General features: G+C 44.1%; 3 protein-coding genes across 6 annotated transcripts in view; 2 read left to right on the top strand and 1 right to left on the bottom strand.

Moving 5' to 3' along the window:
* Positions 1 to 169: 169 nt before the first annotated feature.
* Positions 170 to 7,340, top strand: PHYHD1 (phytanoyl-CoA dioxygenase domain containing 1). The gene is made up of 11 exons (XM_010123361.2): positions 170 to 344; positions 1,180 to 1,338; positions 1,888 to 1,963; positions 2,095 to 2,142; positions 3,674 to 3,729; positions 3,894 to 3,956; positions 4,052 to 4,073; positions 4,432 to 4,560; positions 6,062 to 6,178; positions 6,326 to 6,452; positions 6,644 to 7,340. Exons 1-11 carry the CDS (start codon positions 312 to 314, stop codon positions 6,687 to 6,689), a joined length of 876 nt encoding a protein of 291 aa, XP_010121663.2. The 5' UTR covers positions 170 to 311; the 3' UTR covers positions 6,690 to 7,340.
* A 2,266-nt stretch (positions 7,341 to 9,606) lies between these two features.
* On the bottom strand, positions 9,607 to 13,826 carry DOLK (dolichol kinase). 3 transcript variants are annotated; one of them, XM_086764150.1, is made up of 2 exons: positions 13,807 to 13,826; positions 9,607 to 11,560 (listed from the first exon to the last, which is right to left on the bottom strand). In XM_086764150.1, the coding sequence occupies exon 2, from the start codon at positions 11,453 to 11,455 to the stop codon at positions 9,884 to 9,886; it is 1,572 nt and encodes a 523-aa protein (XP_086620276.1). In that variant the 5' UTR covers positions 11,456 to 11,560; positions 13,807 to 13,826; the 3' UTR covers positions 9,607 to 9,883. The 3 variants fall into 3 exon arrangements, with proteins under 3 accessions (XP_086620276.1, XP_086620273.1, XP_086620274.1); XM_086764147.1 differs by lacking the exon at positions 13,807 to 13,826 and adding an exon at positions 13,345 to 13,501; XM_086764148.1 differs by lacking the exon at positions 13,807 to 13,826 and adding an exon at positions 13,316 to 13,334.
* Positions 13,827 to 13,921: 95 nt separating this feature from the next.
* Positions 13,922 to 19,564, top strand: part of NUP188 (nucleoporin 188) — a 28,154-nt gene continuing 22,511 nt past the window's right edge. Inside the window, exons 1-8 of one of the 2 annotated variants that reach the window (XM_086764146.1) lie at positions 13,922 to 13,965; positions 15,814 to 15,868; positions 16,467 to 16,540; positions 17,087 to 17,171; positions 17,876 to 17,956; positions 18,404 to 18,448; positions 19,082 to 19,174; positions 19,317 to 19,436. In XM_086764146.1, coding sequence (XP_086620272.1) covers positions 13,940 to 13,965; positions 15,814 to 15,868; positions 16,467 to 16,540; positions 17,087 to 17,171; positions 17,876 to 17,956; positions 18,404 to 18,448; positions 19,082 to 19,174; positions 19,317 to 19,436 — 579 coding nt within the window. In that variant the 5' untranslated portion in view covers positions 13,922 to 13,939. The other variant, XM_086764145.1, reaches the window with a different exon arrangement.

The raw sequence follows: 19,564 nt of genomic DNA, 5'->3' as shown, positions 1-19,564 counted from the left end.
CCTCCTTGGAGTTCAGACATGAATCAAGTTTGAGATCACACTTGAGCAGAGCGCCTTTGTGCTCTTTAAGCAGCTCCGAGAGCCAAAGCAAAATTGCAGCCCCGAATGCTCCCGCCAGGAACAAACGACCGGAGATACGGATAAAATCCCTTCAGAGGCAGCTCTGCTGGCTGCGCAACAGCCCGGCTGCCCGGGGCTCTCCGTTATCACATGCGGAGAACGGGATCACGTGAAGAGACAGGGAGTCAGCCCTGCGGAGCCTGAGTGGAATCGGGGTGCTGCTGGTGGGATACCGGGAGCTTCTGCCTCTGATGGCGTTTGTAACTCAGCATCAGATCGAAAAGGTAAGGAACCGTGCTCCGGGGAAGGAGCGTGTCTGTAGTGCAGGCAGGTGACGCTACTTGTGAGATACAGTTACTACTAGTTAACTTGTGATGGGGTCTAGCAAAGATCTGCTTTTCAAACACTTCCTATTCTTCTCAGCTTCTTCTATTATGTTCACTTCGAGCATGTGAGGACCCTGTTGTGGCTATAAACTCTTCCAGAGGGCAACTTGTCCTGCAGAGCTGTTGCAGGAATTTCTCTCATGCCCTTCTGTCTCCGCTGCTCAGCTCTCATCCGTGAAGATGAAATCTGCCTGTCGGAGGATAATCTCCAGGGCATTCTATATAAAGAACAGCAGTGCTAACAGAGTTCACTTCACTCTGTAAGGGATTGTGTAGTCAACTGTGAGAAATCACCCGGGGATTTTTCCCTTAGAGAAAACAATGCTTTCCAGCTTGTAAAGAAATCTCATTCTTGTTTGGAATCCCAGTATGACTGCTATGATCGTGTTAGCAGGCTTTGTAATTTAATAGTTGCTGGTCACATATCTTAGATAAGGAATCCTTAAGCCGCAAAGTCTCTAGCAATAATATCATCTCTGCTTTGTAGACTTAGGGGTTGAAATGTGTTCCTCTCAGCTGTATGGTATCTGAGCCTGCTAACCAACTATTGTTTTTACAACAGAAACCCCTCTTGAAATTAAAAATTAAAGGCAGATTCTCCAGCTGCCCAGCTGAAGTTGGGATGCTTTTCACACTGAGCTGAGGCACAGCAAAGGGCCAGAGCTGTTTTCTGTTCCTTCGTGCTGCTTGCCCCCAGGACTCTGGGGGAGAGCAGTCACCCTGTCTCTTCCAGTTCCGCGAGGATGGCTTCCTTGTCCTAGAGCATTTCTTCACCGCAGAGGAGTGTGACAGCATGAGGACCCAGATTCAGAGAATCATAGCAGAGATGGAAGTGCCACCGCACTGCCGCACCGAGTTCTCCACCAAGGAAGATGAGCAGCTCCAGGCACAGGTACCAAAAAGGGCAGGGCTGTCCACATCGTAGCGCTGGAAGGAGGAAGGGAAAATGCAAAAAGCTGCTCAGGATTCACTCTGGGGGAACATAACTCTTCCTTCTGACTGAACCTAACACAGAGAGGCATTTGCTCTCCAGCTTTCTACAAATGTTTGGTGGTGGTCTTATCAGAGGGTGAAGGAAGAGAAGGGTGCATGTGGCTCTGCTGTGCTTTCAGCCCCCAGAGCTATTGCCCCTGGGTAGCCATGAGCAGCTCACACGGATCACTTTGTACGTGTTTTGCAGACAGAAAATAGGTTATTTTCCAGGCAGCCAGCAAAAGAAAAGCAAGGGTAGCCTCTCTGTAAGAAGTTCTTGTAAAGTCCTAATCAATGCCCAGACATTCAGCATTGTGGAGCCTTTTTGAGGAGTGATTTCTAGTGACTGTGTTTTGTTTATGCTGCGGCTTGATGGGAAAAAGATGCAGGTGAGTATTAACTCTTTGATGAAATGTCCATGTATGTTTTTACAAGGATGCTATCTTTACTGGGCTTTTATCCCTGGCAGGGTAGCTCGGATTATTTCTTAACCAGTGGAGACAAGATTAGATTCTTCTTTGAGAAAGGCGTTTTAGATGAGAGAGGTAAGCCCTGGCCTGAGTTAGCCACAGGGAGGGGACAGGAGAAGGCTGAGTGAGGGGTCAGGAGCTAGTTTCCAGCTCAAGGCATGATTCCTGCTTTGCAAACAATGTTGAATTCTGGTTTTGTTTTGTAGGCAACTTCCTAATTCCAAAGGAGAGATCCATCAGCAAGATTGGCCACGGTATGCTTAAAGGATGGGGTTTTGAGAGGGATGTGGTTTTCAGACATGAGGATTTCGCCAGACCTACTTGCTATAAATAACCGCGGCCATCTGAGTTGAAACCTTTTTCAGCAGAAAAATGACTTCTTCCCTCTTCTGTTGGTTCTCTGTGCCTCCTGGGAACTACTGCACCAAGTACCTCAAACCTCACCCTTCTTGCCATTGTGACCATACAGCTTTTGTCCTTACAACCCCAGGCTGTTTTATTCTGCGTTTCTGCATTAAATTCAACCTGATGTCTGCACGTCAGTCTCTGCAATTCTCTCTGTGCTGCCCCTCACGCTTTGCTGTCAAAGGACTTAAAAATCCTCCTTTACTATCCTTTAAAAAAAACTGTCTAGGAGGTTTATCAGCGATGCATAGCTCACAGTCACTGACATGCAAAAGTTTGGACTTCAGCCCTTGTCTCTTTTATGTAAGAGATTGCTTTAACAAATTTACCACCTAAGACTGGTCACATTCCGTACAGCTCACACTGTGTCTTTTGTGTCCCGTGCAGTGGCGGGTTGCCAATGTCAAAGCTGTCCTCCCTCCTTCGGTGTCACCAGCACTTTTTCTTTACCCTTACTGGTTTTGGTTTGACAGATTTCCTCTCTCCCAGCTACCAAACTTGCGTTTTGATCCCTTTTGTTTTCAAACAATACAGGGAAAGGGAGAGCAGGTTTCACTGCACCTCCAAACACATGAACTTTGTTCAGATTAAACTTGACTAAACTTGGAAATTCAGTACTGAGAGTTCTGTTCTTTGGTTTTCTCAGGAAAAACACTCTCCCCCTCCCGGCCTGCCTGCTGTTCTGTTATTCTTCAGCGTTTCCCCAAGGGAAGTGAAAACAACTGTACACGCCTGCTGACTCAGCAACTTAACAATTCAAAAGGCTTCCCTAGATTTATTTTTTTGTAATTACTCCTTTTGGTTGAATCTTGCTTCATCCCTTGCTCGGGAGCAGCCCCTGCCGGGCCCAGTTGCGTGGCCTTGCGGTAAATTTGAGATGGAGGCACGATTCCAAGTCTTTGCTTTATGGTTTTGTCAGAGCTGGGCCGTAGGAAGCATCTGTGTGCGAACAGCTCTGCAAAGGGGACCAAAGATAAGCCCTAGCTCATTTTTGCAGTAATTACTTTTTTTTTGTAGGTCTTAAGGATTGTGTTTTTAAAGGGTGAATTCACCTGTGTACCTCGGGGTCATGTATAGCGGTTGTCGTGTTAGCATTTGCATAATACAATACTTAACCACATAATAGTCAATTTTTCTTCACTCTGTTATATGGTGTTTTCTATACAGCTGCAGTTTCTGGGCAGTGAGTGATTATATTTTTGGTCTCTAAAGAAGATTGTGTAAATCTACAAGTGTTGTATCACCTTAGGCATGGCATGATAAGCCACGTATATCCACTCTTGGGGGAAATGAAAGTAATTTATCTTGCTTGGCTGTCATCTCTGCAGCTCATCATTCCTGTCAATGAATTTTCAGTCTGAGCCTTTTCTTTCCCCTTAGCTTTACATGCTCGTGATCCCATCTTCAAGCAAATCACCCACTCCTCCAAGGTGCAGGTGAGCTGTTACTGTTTCCCAGAATGGGTTAGTATTGGAGTAGTTAATTTTCTAGACTCCTAGGGATAGTCATTTTTGTCTGTAAAAGTTAAATATCTTCAAAGAATAATGCCTTATAGCGTGCAGAAAATGGCAAATATAAATCTCGGAAAGTTTTCTTGCAGGAATTGGGGAGAAAACTAGGCCTTGAGAGACCAGTAGTTGTCCAAAGCATGTATATCTTCAAGGTAAAAGTAATTCAAGTTGTCTTGCCACTCAAGACCCTGCTAGGTGTGAAGCTGTGCAACTCTTCTCTTCACATATCACCTTTCTTTCCTTGCAGCAACCTGGCATTGGCGGTGAAGGTGAGATTTGTATTATCTCTCTGTCGCACTGCAGATAACACTCCTTTAGGAAAGGATTGTTACCAGGAAAAAAAGCTCAGAATCAGAATTAAGCCTGTGAGTTTTGTGGTCCAAGCCTTCTTAAAATTATTTAAAAGCATCCACGTTTTCCAGAAATGTTTCTACGTCACGTGCAACTTGAGCAAAGAGCTGCTTTTATATTTGCAGCAGGCTGACAGGTGGTATTTTTGTGTAAGGTTTAATGTGTGTGACGGGTGGGTGGGCAGGGTAGGTCAGGTCAAGAACCAGCCTGCCGTCCTTCTAGCAGTACTGAATTCCTCAGGCGTTAAAAGACCCTAACGACTGCGTCTCATTGCAGTGACCCCACACCAGGATGCCACCTTCCTGCACACGGAGCCTCTGGGCAGAATCCTGGGGTTCTGGATTGCCCTGGAGGATGCCACGCGGGAGAACGGCTGCTTGTGGTTCATTCCTGGCTCTCACACTGGTAAGAGTTTTGTGGTAGCTTGGTGCGTGCTGTGAAACGCGCTCCCTTGTCTTGATTAAGGGTGGAGAGTAATATGGACTGTGTTGTGTTCTCTGCATCCCACAGTACCTGCAGAAACATGCTATGACTCTTGTTTGTTGAAAGGACAACTTTATTTACTACAATGATCTCCCTTTGTGCTGTTGTCAAATCTACAACCACATTTTTCAGCAGGTTATTAACTGTTTCACTTGGCTCTTGGCCACCAGTCCAGCACATGAGTCTAATAGAACAATATTTTAAAATAAAATGTAGGTAGTATACATGACTGACACTGTGTTTAGTTTTAAATTGATATCTAGCCTAGAAACAAAGAATCCAGGGTACTGGGGCAAGGAAGGACAGCCCTCCTGATTTTTTAATTACTCGTTTAATTAAGGGGAGGTTCATATAACTGCTCCTGAATCTTTTCTTTTCACTGCAGTATTACTTCAGAAGCTTCCCTTGCAAGATTTAGTCTTCCTTGCCAGGCCACTGAGATGTAAGACTTTAATGTAAAGAGGACTTCAAACTACTGGGTCCTTTCTTCCTGTAGTGAAACAGGTCATTGCTCCTGTTGGTGCTTCTTCCACAGCTTTGACTGTAGCCTTGAAAATGTTGATCAAGTCTGATCTGGACTGTAAAGAGTAATAATCCTCCTTTTGCCTTCCAGAGTAGGAATACATGGAGAAATAACTTTATTTCTTTTATTCTTTTTTTTTTTTTTTCCCCAGGCTGCATCCCTTTAACAAAGATCCCCTTTTTGCTCTGGCCAATAAAAATTTTTAGTCAGGGGAATAAAAATCCTCTTACATACTCACACAACTGTCAAATATTCATCTGCATTTCAGTAAACAAGAAGAGCCTCCGAGTCTATTCAAGGGTCACTTGGACACTGTCCAAGCCATCGGAGAACAGTCAGTGGCCCAGAGGAACAGACACAAAACCAGATCATGGCTGTTGTGACTGGTGGTGGTTGCTCTGTGTGTGTAACCACTACTGGATTACCAGCAGTTTTCTGTTTTTCACCACCTCTAGGGCACACTCATCAGCTTTAAACTGTTGCTTACCTAAGCATTCACTCAGTTAGTGTAATCATAGTGCTCTTAAGATTTTTTTAAAGCATTCATCCCTCAAATTCTGGAGTCAGCTGCCCTCTGCAATTTATGCTCTTATAGAAAGGAGAAATGGACCAAAGGTCGGCTTCGCATAAGTGCGTGACTATTTGTGTTCCTAAAGGGCTATGTTGAAATGCACAGAAAGAACCAGACAGGCAAACCAAAGGCACTTTCTGCCACAGCTGGAAAATCCTAAATCTTTGCTTAATGAAAAAAAACTCACCCAAATTAGTGAGAAAAATTTGAATATACTATAATAATACAAGTCATTGCCAAGAGAAATTGTAGATGTTGCTCCTCTGCTGTGCAGCATGCAGCTAGCTGTGTAATTTTCATACATGTTTGCTTATTCTGTGGATTTGCAGATGGAATTAGCCGGAGAATGGTTCGTGCAGCTCCAGGTGCCTCAACGTGTGTAGAGTTTGTAGGGTCAGAGCCAGCCTACGATGACAGCCGGTTCATACCTCTGCCTATAAGTAAAGGTACAAACAGCCCCCAAATGTGTCTGCTTTACAGCTCAAGAAAAGCAAGGGAGCTAAAATTGTATTTTAACACTTTCAGCTCCTCTTGTATTTTAAAGCTAGCACTTATACTTCGAAAAAAGCAGTATGGATGTTTCTCTCAAACAGGTGGACTCATTCTCATCCATGGTGAAGTCGTCCATAAGAGTGAACTGAACAGGTCGGAGTCTTCTCGCCACGTGTTCACCTTCCACGTGATGGAAGCCAAAGACACCAGCTGGAGTAAAGAGAACTGGTAAGGTCACCATCCTAACAGGCTAGTTGAGGAAACTAGAGCCTTTTCAATGCCATAGCCAGGATAAACTCTTATTGGTGGTCTTGCATGTCACAGTTTCTCTTGGTAGCACCTCAGCTAGCATTGATTTCATACCCGTAGAACTGGAATAGCCTCTGAAGTTTTGTTTTTACCTCTTCCTTACTTTCTAGGCTCCAGCCAACTCCTGAACTGCCTTTTCCATCGCTCTACACTTGAAGTTAGTGATTGGCTTCTGGAGTCAAGAGCTGATCAATATTTCTTTCTGATTGTTTGTTCATGTTCCCTTTAAATACAACTTTCACTAGATTAGCTCTCAAGATTAATTTATCCTCTGCCCAGAACGAGGACCCTTGACACAACTGAATACATCTGCCTTAGACAGAAGCCTCTACTACAGCATGAGCCCTACTGGCATGAGAATAGTTGTCCAGTCCTTTTGGTAAGGAAACTCCTCAGTCTTGAGAATATTAGAGACCATTGCACCTTGACTGGGACCAGTTAAGTAGTATTTCTTCTTGCAGATACTCAGTATTTGGTTCTATTTAAGTCAAGAGCTTGTTTAGAGCATTTCTTGGCTGTATCGATCCCAGCAATGCAGGTGAGCATGTCATGTGAAGAGGCTGACTTAGGTCTCTGTCTCATTGTTTGAATAATAGTGGTTAAAAATAATCCTATTGTGGCCAAAATGAAGCAGGAAAACTACTTTTATAATCAAGCTTCTAAGTATTTCTAGCAAAATGTGGCTGAGTGTTTGATCTCTGGGTGTGTTGATTAGAAATATCAAAGTTCTTAAAGATTTGTGTTGAAATAATGAAAACAACTCCCTTCAATCAAACTTCTAACATTTAAATTAAAAATTAGAAATTCTCCTTTTCTCCCTCATCTCTTATTTGAGGAAGACACAGTGTGACCTTCTCCCAACAGATGGGGCCAGTGCTAAGTTGTCTGATGATTGGTTTGAACTCTCAACGTGCACAAGAACAATTACTATTCCCCAAACCCCAACAAAACAAAACCAGCTTATAGCAAGGTGAAACCTAAGGTATGTTAAGAAAGAGAAGTTACATCTGAGGCAAGCTCAAGCCTGTATCCTAAAGTGAACAGAAGCTGTGTAGGTGTAATGTCACTGGTGCAGTGGCAGCCCCAAGAGATATGAGCCCAGTATCATCAGTGCACTAATTACGCGGTAGAAACCTTTAGACTGCTCAGAGTGCTGTCAGAGTGAGCGCCAGTTCTTACTGACTCATCCCAATCAAAAGTGCGTTGCCTGTCTCTGGCACTGAGTTGGTGTGAAACAGTCACATTTTATTTCTTTATGGGAAGAAGTTTCAGCCCTTTGGGCTTTGCTGAGCGTCCTGGTTTTGGACATCACACTGAGCAATGCGGAATAGGTTCAATACAGCAAAGAATTCATCACCGAGGAACGATCAGGTGGCTGTAGTAGGAATTAGGAAGCTGGGAAATGGCAACAGCAGTAACCTGGAGTTCAAAGCTTCTGCAGGTACAGCTTGCTGCCCTCCCCTGCCTTTTCTACAGTTTGTTTGACAGCTGTGAGCAGGGTGGAAGGAAAGTGACTTGAACTCTGGTGCTATTTTATGATGTTAATTGTGAAGGCTGCGGCTTCTGATGGAAGCAGCTACAGCTTTTTCTGTATCTTTCCATTGGAAAAGTTAGTAATTTAGAATGGCACCTTTCTGCTGAGGAATGATAGTTTTTCCTCTAATTATATGCACCATTACCTGCAATGTACAAAAACATCTAGCTCAAGTGCATAAACGAAGGCAAGAAGCTGGACTGGATTTGCAGGATTTCCTGTTGAATGTGAAGGAAACTCAATCTAGCGCAATTACTGAGTTTGGTTTCCTACAAAAAGTATCTAATGACTTACTGCATTATTAACCAAAACCAGCTCTGGACAATTTTGACACCCTCAGAAAAAGCAGTATGAAGTCTCAGGAGCCCTGCCCAGGCAGAGGTGTAAATTGGGCAATGCTGCCTCTCAGCTATTCCAGTCCTGGCTTGTTGCAGGGACAAACACAGTGTTAGATTTTGAGGCAGATTTTTCTGGCTGGAGCTGCTGGCCCAAGCACTAGTTTTACTCCAGCCACAGTCTTATTCTCACTCCTCAGACACAGTCTCAGGGCTAGGACTGCAGGACAGTGTTGTGCAAGGTATCTTGGACTCGCACAAAACTGTTCCCAAAACTGAACAGGAGGTCAGAAGTTAACTTCATCCTGCAAACAAGAATCCTGGAATGCCAGTCTTCTGCTTGGACACTTCTTGGGGGAAGGGAACTGACAGGGAGGACGTGTCCTAATGTGTCCTGTTCTAGTGGACACTTGACAAACTGGTGAGGAGAGATTGTCAGTATGGAAGGGTTTAATCCATAAAAATTAGGTGGCTGTTTTGGCCATAAAATGGTAATTATAATTTTAATTAAATGGATAGAATTAAATGGCTTTACTCAATTTGTTGATAGAAGTATTTTTATGAATTATTTTATTAAACATTGAGCTGAAAAATGTGAAAAGCAGAAAACTGCAATAGTATTAAGGAAGTTTATTGACTTTAATCATGAAAGCAGAAAATCTGTTAATGTGTAATCAGCTTTTTCTGTCTCTTCGCTTAGTTTTCCCCCCCCCGACACTGAATGTTATTCCAAATGAATTTAGAGATTATAATCTTGAAGATAAAACATTTTTCTTTTTGCATAAATCTTCAGGGCTAAAACTGCAGCTCTGGAATGAAGTCTCTTACATTCTCAAACCTCCTGCACTCGCCCTGGATAAAATTAGCAATTAGAGCTACCAAGTTTGAAGTTGCGTTGGTGCATCGTGGTGCATTGGTATGGCTCTTGCTGATGGTGACAGGATATGCTGGGACAGTTGTATTCCGTTTGTGTAGATGGTGGCCACCCTCATTAAAAAACATGCTTTAAATGGTGCTTCTACAGAAACTGGGAGTTTACGTAAGCAGTAATACAAGACGGCAGGGCTCAGTACCGTAAAACAAGTTTTGGCTCTGACGCAATACAGAGGTGGCAAAATCAGAGAGGTTTGCTTATTCTTTTTTCTCTCATTGACTTACCTCTTCTTCCTCTGCCTCCTTTGCCTCTGAGCACCCAGAAGAGACATAAAGATAGCATTTGTGTTTAATAATTCAATTTACAAGTCATGCTTGTGTTCTTGTGAAAACATAAATCAACTTGGTCTGTTTTAAAAGAGGGGGGAAAAAAAAGACCAAAACAAAATCTTTATTTTAAATAGGTCTTTTTCATTTTCATTTGTTTTTAACAATTTTACCATCCGTACCAAAACCAGTGTTTAGATCAGCTCTGAGCTCTTACCACAGTGCAATTCTGTTATCACTTTTAACTAGAAAGGGAGAAGCCTCTGTTCCTGGAGGTGCTGCTAAGCCATAAACATTATCTGGAGGTAGAGAGGCAACAGCAGATTATCAATTTGGGTAGTGTAAGCTTCCAAAAGAGAAACCAAACTCACAGATGCCAGAATCCAGGCGTAGCTGGAGTTCAGATTCACAGTGCTGTCAAAGATCAGAATAAGAGCCACAGCAATGATCTGAGCAAAAATAGCTGTCATTGTCCCTTCAACGGTTTTCTTTGTTCCTGGCCATTTGATTTCCCCCATGGTACTACCAAAAACAGAGGCAATAGTGTCTCCTACCCCTACTGCCAGTACCCCAGAATAGGGGACCAGTGCTCCTGCCCCAGACAAGGTACCTTTAGGAGCACAAGATCTGGGGAACAACCACACTGGGAGGGACATGCCAAGGAGGAGATAAATATGAGTCAAGATGAGAGGTCCACTGTCTCTTTCATCCAAGAAGAGAGACAGCAAATTCCTAAGGGTGTGGCCAAATGGTTTGATCCTGAAGTACCGAATATACTCTAGGAAGATAAACACTGCCAGACACAGTACTGCAGCAATGTAGAGAAGCTGGCGGTCATAAATTAGTCCAGGAACATAAGTAGCTACAACAATGAAATGGAAATATTTCCTGGTTATGGTCGAGGCCTTGTGTTTTTTAGATTCAGATGATCTCTTAGCATTCTGGTAGAAAACTACGCCACATGCTGAAGCAGCCAAAAAGGTCCAATATAGGAGAAGGTAAACTCTTGTCTGTGTCTGAAATAGAAACTGGAGTAGCCAGAACAAAGGGTTCCTCTGGATCAGTCGGTAGAGCCAAGGCATGATGACCCCTAAGCCTAGCACTGCTGTCATCATGTGGAAAAACATGGAGGAGATCCACGTACCCGAATCCATGAAAATGAAGAGCACAGTGAAAAAAAGCCCAAGAAGAACAACTCCAACAACTGCTACCAGAAGGAAAAAGTCTATGGGATCACCTCTGCCCTCGGTTACATTCAGTGAGCGTTTAATAAGCTGGTTGAGAACAAAACTTATACCTCCAAGAACTAGCAATGCTTCTCCAGGAGTAAAACATCGAGGCAACAAGTACAGCAAGATCATACTGAGGTAGACAAAAATTAGCAGCACTTCTAGAACCTCTATCACTTCTGAAACAGTCAGAGAGTGCTTCATGGTATAGATAATTATACTGCCAGCAACACCAGTAAGTATGCAAGTGTTGGTTGGCACAGGTTTTGTGATGCCAACTGCTATTACAGACAGAAAGAGAGCAACCAGCATGCCAGTGGAAGCTACAACTATGCCAAAACGTTCGAAGTACACAATGCCAGCAGACTTGCACCTCTCCTTCATCACTATCCCCAGCAAGGGGATGACCATGCTAGCTGGCAGGAGGCCACTGTTTGCTGCTGTACGGAACTGGAACACAGCCCCTCCCAGCTGGAGCAGACGGTCCCATTTGAATTGGATGTAAAAAGCCTGGACAGCAAGAGCGACAGCACACCAGGAATATCGGTCCCACACCACTGCGTGCACAAAGAGAACGATGACAAACACGATCAGGGACTCCAGCAACACTGGCTTGTTTAACATGATTCCAGTCCGATGTGGCTCAAGCTTTTAAAATCTTTCTCAGGAGTCCTGATGTACTCAGTAGTTGTCCATTAGGAAGAATTCCTTTTCATACTACTGCCATTCCTATTTAAAAAAAAAAAAGCAAACAATTAAAGCAACTACTAGAAGCTAAAGCTTCTGCACACTTGTTTTGTTCCTAAGCTCAATTTAAACTGATAGTTATGTGCCAATTGTTAATGTCAACACAAAGTGAAATAAAAAACTCCCCCAATGAGGTAATGGATCAGTCAAAACTGTTATCCCGCTCTGAGAATCAGAGAAGTCAGCCTGCAGTGACAGAAATGAACCACTGACTACTGGGGTATTCAAACACAGTTTTAAATATTTCTGTTGCATTGTCCTTGAATTGAAATATGAAGCAAGCAAGCCATAAATATTCCCAGGAGGCTTCACTGTGATGGTGTGAATTTGAAATATAGTTAACAGTTTAAAGGTAATTTCAGAACCTAATTTTTGCATGCTGTTTTCACTGTAGTTTTACAGAATGTTTCCCCTCTTATTAAATATTTCTCCTCTCACTGCTGTGCAAACCCCCCTATGTATCTCCCTCTCAAATTCTTCAAAAGTATGTAAACTCTGTAAGACATTCTTGATCATTGTTTCCTCTGCGCCCTCACTTCCTTGTCTTACTGAACACTTACTGCGTTTACAGCACTTCACCCTCTCTGAATCAAGGCTTGCAGCCAGTGACAGCTGCACTGCAAACAAAACTTTCCTTTAAACTTTTGGACTATAAGATAAATAGTTGAGATAATCAGCAATGCACATAGTGACTCTATCAGGTTAAATCACATCTTATCTTCTTCGAAGTATCGTGGGCATTCACAACATTGTGCAATTCTCACGAGTATTTATTGCTTTCTGGCAACCTTTATTTCCCCTTATCCATAATTTGATGTTGTCTTAGCCACACGTAAGCCAATGCCATTATACTGGCATCTACTTGAAGGTATTTGTTCCTGTATTTCTCTTGGCAACAGAATGGCTGATCCAGTTGTACGTATCCCTGCTGGATAAGGTATCTCCAGCTGAAACTTCGAATTGCTTCATCCTCTCTGGCCCCCACTTAAGCTGATTAGCAGTGAACTCTTATTAAATTCTGCTCCCCTAGTCTCAGTACTAATACCTACATTAGCTCCTTCATGGGAGGCTGTAAAAGTTTATTTAAAGTTCTGGTTTGGGTTTTCATCCAGTGTTGTTACCAGATTATAAGCTGATCCAGATCTCAGCAGAAATACTCCTGGGTAACTATTAAAGTTTGTACGGTCAAACTCCCTTACACTGTGGGTCTGGTCTTTAGTTTTTCATGACTTTGTACTGAAAAGTCTTGATTATTAACAGATTGCTTTATGGCCTCCTTATTTGTATGCGCCTGAAATACTTGATTGCCAAACAACTTCATGACATTCACTGTTGCTAAACAGCTAGATCAGGCCACGTATAATCTTTTTGCCATCACAATTCATTTGTGAACAGAAGAGAAGAATTAATCATATAGTCAACAAAACAGCACCAGCATGGGCAGTGTCTGCCTATCACCAATAATTGTTTTGGGGTCTCACTCCTTATTGTTTCTGAGCCCAGGGGAGGGGGAAGCTTAAGGCAATACTTAAGGAGAGGCAGGGTGAATACCCCATGCTAGCCAAAGACTGAAAAAGACCTCCTGCTCAGTCTGGCAACTCGCTTTTGCATCCCTCAGGACGCACGGCGGCTTCCCCCCGCGGGCAGCCTGCCAGCGGGGCCGTGAGCCCGGAAAGGATTTCACCGTACGAAGCGCAGCTCTCCTCCCGTAACGCAGCAGCTCCGAAAGCCCCTGACCTGCCAATTCGCAACACGATGTATTTCACCTTCTTGTGCCTGCTGCAGTTCCCTCCTCCACGGCTTCTCTCGGGTAAGGTGAAGCCCCTCAGCGCTCCCGCTCCCCCACGCACCGACCGGGACCGGCCGCCCCCAGTTTTCCGCCCGTTTCGTGATCGGCATCCCGGCTGCTCCGGGCGGGGAAGGGTCCCACTGACGTGCTGCCAAATACCCGGTAACCCTCGCCTCCCTGCAGCACCTGCCTCCCCGTCTCCCCTGTGCCCTGCGCAGCGCTGCGGGGTCCCCTCGCCCCGTCTTTCCGCGCCGCCCTCCGCCTCGTCTCCCCCTCAGCCGCGGCACCCCGCAGCCCGGCCTCCGCTACTGGGAGGCCACAGCGGGAATGGCGGCCGCAACAGCCCCTGGAAGGTTTGGAAGCCGCTGTCCGAGTGAGCCCCAGGTCCCGCCCTTCCCCGGCCGCCCCGCCGCAGCCCGGGAGGGGAGCGCTCACCCACCTCATCGGACGCCGCCATTTTGGCCCTCCCCGGAGGCGGAGCGGCGGCCCCACCACGTGACGCGGGCGAGGAAGATGGGGGGGGGGGGGAGCGCCCGACTCCGCGCGGCGGGTCACGTGAGAGGGGAGCGAAGATGGCGGCGGGCGGGCTGTGCGCGAGGTGCGGGGAGCGCGGCGGCGGCGGCGGCTCCGGCGGGGGCGGCCCCGGCTCTGGCCCTCGCTGCGCGCGGGCCTGCCCTCCGCGGGGCGGGGGGCGCGGAGCGGGACCGTGCAGGGTGGGGGGGAGCGGAGCGGGGCGGGGAGGGTTAACGGCAGCGGGGCCCGCGCCGGCCTGGCCCCGCCTCCCCGCGCGCGCGGCGAGGCCCTGCCCCGTCCCTCACTGAGAGGCCTCTGAGGGACCCCCCCCCCCACCTCCCCCGGCGGCAGAGTTTCGATGTTAGTAGGGACTTTTAAGGGATTTTGCGTTTCTTTTACTCTGCCGCGTTGTTACAGGTGGAACGGTAACTGGAGCTCTTCCGGAGCTTTTGCTCCCGCGGTCTCGCTTTACGCCGGCGCCCGGGAGCTGCCTGCCAGACCGCCCTCGTCCCAGGGCGGCTCTTGCCGAGAGCAGAGCGTCGGGGGTTGGTTTCCACCTTTTGGCAAATCGCAAAATCGAAATAGAGATGTGGAAGATGTGTAAAGCTATTCAGTGAATCCCGGGTCCAGAGATCAGTTTAGATTGGTGCCTTCATTTCCCTTGAGCATGTTTTTTGACATTTATTGTAACGTTTTTAGGGGGGTTCCTCGATGTCTGATTTTCATTTAATGTCTGTAAGTGCTAGTGGGAGCACGAACACCACTGTTAAATGTGATTGTATAAAGAAGAGCTTTCCTTCCTTAGCTCTCTTGGAGTCTGATTAGTGAACTGGCAAGAAGCCGCGGTCTGTTTTATTCACAGAAGAGGTTGGGAGGCAATGAAAAGTAGAAGGGTTGTCTCTGCTAGGCTGGTGCTCAGTTCTACAAAGCAGTTCTTGGAGCTCTGTGTGGGCTGGAGAGGTTGCACCCACAACTGTTGCCAGCAGAGGCATGGGGAGGTTCGTTAGCCTGTAGACAGGTAGGTGCTCCTGACTGTTGAGGAATTAGCAGGTAGAAATTATGTTGGTAGCTGTACTGGAAATGATAGGTCTTATCATTCTTTTAAGCGGCACCATGTGTCAGAAGTTGCAGATGACTTTCACTGCTGTAGTGAGTTATTTTGATGATGCTGTGCTAAAAATAAGCTAATGAGTGTTCTTGCTTTTGTAGACAGTCTTTGCGTGGGGAGCTGTGGTGTTTAACTCCTGATTTGTATTATGTTGCTATCAAATCAGCATTTGTCTAAGTTCCTGAAATATTCTTTTTGGCAAATGTCCTTTCCCGAGCTGTTGTAGGGATACTCTTTTTCCTGGATGCGTATGCTAGGGTCAGGATTTGGTCTGTAATACCTTATAGCGCAGATTGGATTTTCTGGAGTTCTCAGGAAGAAACAAGAAACCGTAAATATTCTGAAGGCCTGTGGCAAATCATTCTATCTTACGTAAAGGTGTTGCAGTTTTTCACCTCACTCAGTTTTATGTTCCACTTAGAGTGAAGGATGAAACTGTTACAGAATAGTTTGTTTAGAGGAGAGCGTTGAATGTAACTGAATAAAGTATTGCTCTATACTTTCATTAGGTTTCCTTTTGCTAACCCCAAATGTCCAAGTAGCAAAATCAAATTGAGCTAATAAACTGATATAAATGTGGTGATGCTTTGACACGGGTTTGCAAGTCTTGCTGTATCACTTGTCACCCTCTTTGTGTCCTCCCTGTGTTCTTCCCGGACATCTAAAACTGCTCAGCTAAAAACTAGTGTTCCTTAAATCGGTTTCCTTATATTGCAGTGTGATCTTCTCCGAGTTAATTGGAGGTTTGAAAAGATGTAAGCTAAATGGAAGCCTGAAATAGTGTTAGTCATTAAAATACCCTCCACCTCTTCCCTTCGTGTACAGGAGCAGCAGAGAACTGTGGACAATTCTTCTGGGCAGATCAGCTTTAAGAGAACCGGTAAGTCTGTGTCTTCCGAAGCAGGTTTGCCTGTCACTGAATGGACTCCATGGACAAATATTGTGCATTTGTGCCTCTGTTTGGATATTAGTGAAAATATGTTTTACTGCTTTTCCCTCAGTGCAATTTTTATTCCTCTGTCTCCGCTACTTGTTCATTCTTCCACTCCTTGTTTATAGCTGCTTCATGAACTGCCTGGAAGGGTGTGTGTGAAAAGGTGGTTCCCTTTCTGGAGCGGACACAAGTGCTGCTTTCTAGACTGGCTGGCCTGGGGTATTCATGAGTGGTACAGCCTGCTTCCTTATTTTCTGAGACGGAGCCTGTGCTTTGACGAATTTGTCCAGAGGTTGGAAATCCAAATGTTTCTGAACCTAGTCCACTGCCTCCTAATTCCTCTCCCTTCCCGTGGTTAGGCAAGGCAGCGAGCTTTCTCATACAATACACACCTTGAATCAGTCTGAATCGTAGATGCTTGTCTTGTGTTGTTCCTGTCTCTTTGTGGTGGTGGAATTTCTTTGCTTCGCTTAAATTTAACAAATCTGATACTCAGCAGTGTACGATGAGGAATCCGTTCAGTAGTATTTGGTTCTTATTTTAGGCACAGATTGCAGCAGAATTGAACAAGCACTGGCAGAGATTGTTAGAAGGACTTTCATACTATAAACCGCCAAGGTACAGTAATTGCTTGATTTCAGAAATTAAGCTCTAAAATGGGGTCTCCTAATAAGCAGAGGAGCGTGCTGAATATTTCTCTCTCATTACATAAAAATAGATTTCTACTCTATTGCATAACTTGAGATTTCAGAGGAGGCGTGAGAACCAGAAAAAAGTAACAGTAGTTTCTGCTGTTATTACTAATGTTAGGTAGCTCTTAACCCTTGCCTCTGCTGAGCTGCAGTGATCATGTGCAAGGTGCAGGCTGTGGAGAAGTGACTCCTCTTGTCACTTGGTCAGCCCAGAAAGATATCCAGATTCCCTTACTGGAGAAAGTGGGATGAACGTAGCCTGCACTTATTATAGTAATAATTGTGAACAATGTTAAGTTTTGTCTGGTGGGAAGATTGCAGAATATTGTTGTATGAAATATTGAAAGGTTATTGAGGAAAAAGCAAATGTTCAGTTTAAAGTAATAAAACTAAGAACTTTTAAATTAAGCCTCCTTAGTTCATTCCTTGGGATTGCTGCATTTTTAATGACCAAAATTTCTTTTTTCTTTAGTACAACTTCTGCAGAAAAAATAAAAGCTGATAAAGATGTAGCTGCTCCACTAAAAGAGTTGGGTTTGAGGGTCAGCAAGTTTTTGGTGAGTGAAGGTGCTATTCTGTGTTTTTTTTTTTTTTTTTTATCCTCGCAATTGGAATGCATTGTTACTGGGATTCTGTTATTTAAGTAAGCTTCTTGATGTTGAACAGAGGCAAACTTAAATTCCTTTCAGTTCAAAAGAATCTAAAGGATGTTAGAAGTACAAGCTGGAACTGTAGGTGAAAATTTTAAAAACTTGTTAGTGACCTTGAGGTGCCTCCGTTTTCCTGGTTAACACCCGCTCCTGCTGCACAGGGCCCTGCTTTTCAGAAGCAGTCACCCAGTTTTGGTCTTTCTTGGGCTCTTTCAAGACATCTGAGACTGTTCAGCTAAAATCTAATGTCGCTTAAATCAATTGCTGTATTTGAAAATGCTGTCTGTTTAGCTGCAAGGTTACGTTCCTTCAAGCTAGAAGTTGGAAGTTGGTGACTGGTGGTGGTACCTTTTTTAAAAATCACTGCTATACTCCTTTTGTTGAAGTTAAACTGGCTGCATCTAGGTGACATCAAAGCTTATGCATTTTGCTTTAAACAGAACTGCTGACTAAAGCAAGCATCTGCCTGATGCAAAAAAAATTTTTTTGGCATATTTTGGAAGTTATTTGTTTTGAGGAGAAGAGCTGCCTGAATATTTGGAGAGAATCTTCATCTTTAATGAATTAAGTTGCCTTTTATTCACTTCAGAGCATCTCTCTCTTTTTTTCAGGGTCTGGATGAAGAGCAGAGCGTGCAGTTGTTACAGTGTTATCTTCAAGAGGATTACAGAGGAACAAGGGACTCCCTGAAGGTCCATAGCTCCCACTTATGTTCTGTTTACTCCACATCTTTCCTTAATACCGGTAGTTTGTTGATGCATGCGGTCACATGTGAGTCTGAGTTCTGATTTGGGAACAGCTTTGTAACTTTTCTTCTCTGAACCTACTTTAAGGAAATGTGATAACAGATATCCAGGCCTCACTTTCTAGTAGGTCTTCCTGCTTGAATCTCTCTGCAGTAACTCTGCTCATCTCTGTAGTGCAGGAATATAGGAAAGCTACAGATTTGTGAAGGAGAGTGAGTGAAGATGAGGAACAAATCTGTAGTTACCAATGAGTGTTTTGGCTTTGTACGTTTGGAATCTGTCTTTCCAAAATAAATTGAAAGAAAGACTGTATTTTGTTTATTTCAGTCTTTTTTTTTTATGAGTGTATTTCTGCAGTAGGTAATTCTTTATTTTGTTTTGTTTTGCTTACAGACAGTTCTTCAGGATGAAAGGCAGAGTCAGGCTCTGATGCTGAAGGTTAGTAATTTCCATTTGTAGTTTCTGTTGAAAAGATATGTGGACAGAGAACCAACTTTATTTCTAGGAGTCCAGGAAATCTTGGAATAATTGAATTATTCCTTCATACAAAAACCAGATTTTAGAAGATGTTTCTGAAATAGAGGGATGTGCCTAAAGATTTGAACAGTGTTAGTAGCTGCTACAGAAAGGAAATTTTAGGCTTAATATCAGGGAATTTAGCTAGGCAGATGTACACTCCCATGTTTTCCAGAGTTTATACGTTTATTTGTTGTTGTCTGAAGTGACAACTCTGAAATGAAGTCCAATGATCGTATCTGACAGAGGATAATAGGGATCAGGAGTGAGCGATCATCTCTCTCTGTCATTTTGCCTTTCTTTTTCCAGTTTTCTCACTTAGCAGTGTAATTATAGACGTGTCCCTATGGGCATGCTTTATTGAATTCTGTAATGTTAATTAAGTATTTTTTTTTCCAGATAACTTAAAAACTGCTGGGTTTTATCTCCATCTGTAGTAATGTTTTGACCACTGTATATTCTTGTGGTGAAGGCCTTGGCAATGTGTGGGCGAGGAAAGCGTGTGGGAGTTGGACTCCATACCAAATTGATACTGATGACACTGTGTATTCACAGCTTGCTGACTATTACTATGAAGAGAGAATCTGCATTCTGCGCTGTGTCCTCCATCTACTCACTTACTTTCAGGATGAGAGGCACCCTTACACAGTGAGTACAGGAACCTTTTTCTGGCTGTGATGTCAGTGAAATAGGCTAAACATGTAAGCTGTGTAGTACTTGTCCACTTGTGATTGTAAAAAGCATGTGAATGCGTGTGTGAGAAGTTGATTTCTATATTTGTTTATTTAAGGCACAATATTTCCAGTGTGTGGAAAAGTTGGACAAGGAACTAGTTCCTAATTACCGGAAACAGTTTGAAGAGCTGTACAAAGCAGAAGCTCCTACGTGGGAAACACATGGAAATCTCATGGTATTTTGTTTCTTGCTATTCTTTATCAAACTTAGTCTTTCCTTATATGTAATGTGTTGGAAAAATGTGTACGTGCAGATGCAGTTAAAAAGGATGTTTCTCCTAGTTCAGGAAACTTAAAATTTGTT

The sequence above is a fragment of the Chlamydotis macqueenii genome, chromosome 20 (assembly GCF_036417535.1).
Source record: "Chlamydotis macqueenii isolate bChlMac1 chromosome 20, bChlMac1.mat, whole genome shotgun sequence".
NCBI lineage: Eukaryota > Metazoa > Chordata > Aves > Otidiformes > Otididae > Chlamydotis > Chlamydotis macqueenii.
This window is presented reverse-complemented; position numbering and strand designations above follow the sequence as displayed.

What these genes read in the sequence shown, in the direction of transcription:
- PHYHD1 (XM_010123361.2), top strand. Translation starts at nt 312, where the DNA reads ATGGCGTTTGTAACTCAGCATCAGATCGAAAAG. An exon ending in CTCAGCATCAGATCGAAAAG is followed by an intron (nt 345 to 1,179) that starts GTAAGGAACCGT and finishes TGTCTCTTCCAG; the next exon opens with TTCCGCGAGGATGGCTTCCT. An exon ending in ACCTCTGCCTATAAGTAAAG is followed by an intron (nt 6,179 to 6,325) that starts GTACAAACAGCC and finishes TCTCTCAAACAG; the next exon opens with GTGGACTCATTCTCATCCAT.
- DOLK (XM_086764150.1), bottom strand. Translation starts at nt 11,455, where the DNA reads ATGTTAAACAAGCCAGTGTTGCTGGAGTCCCTGATCGTGTTTGTCATC.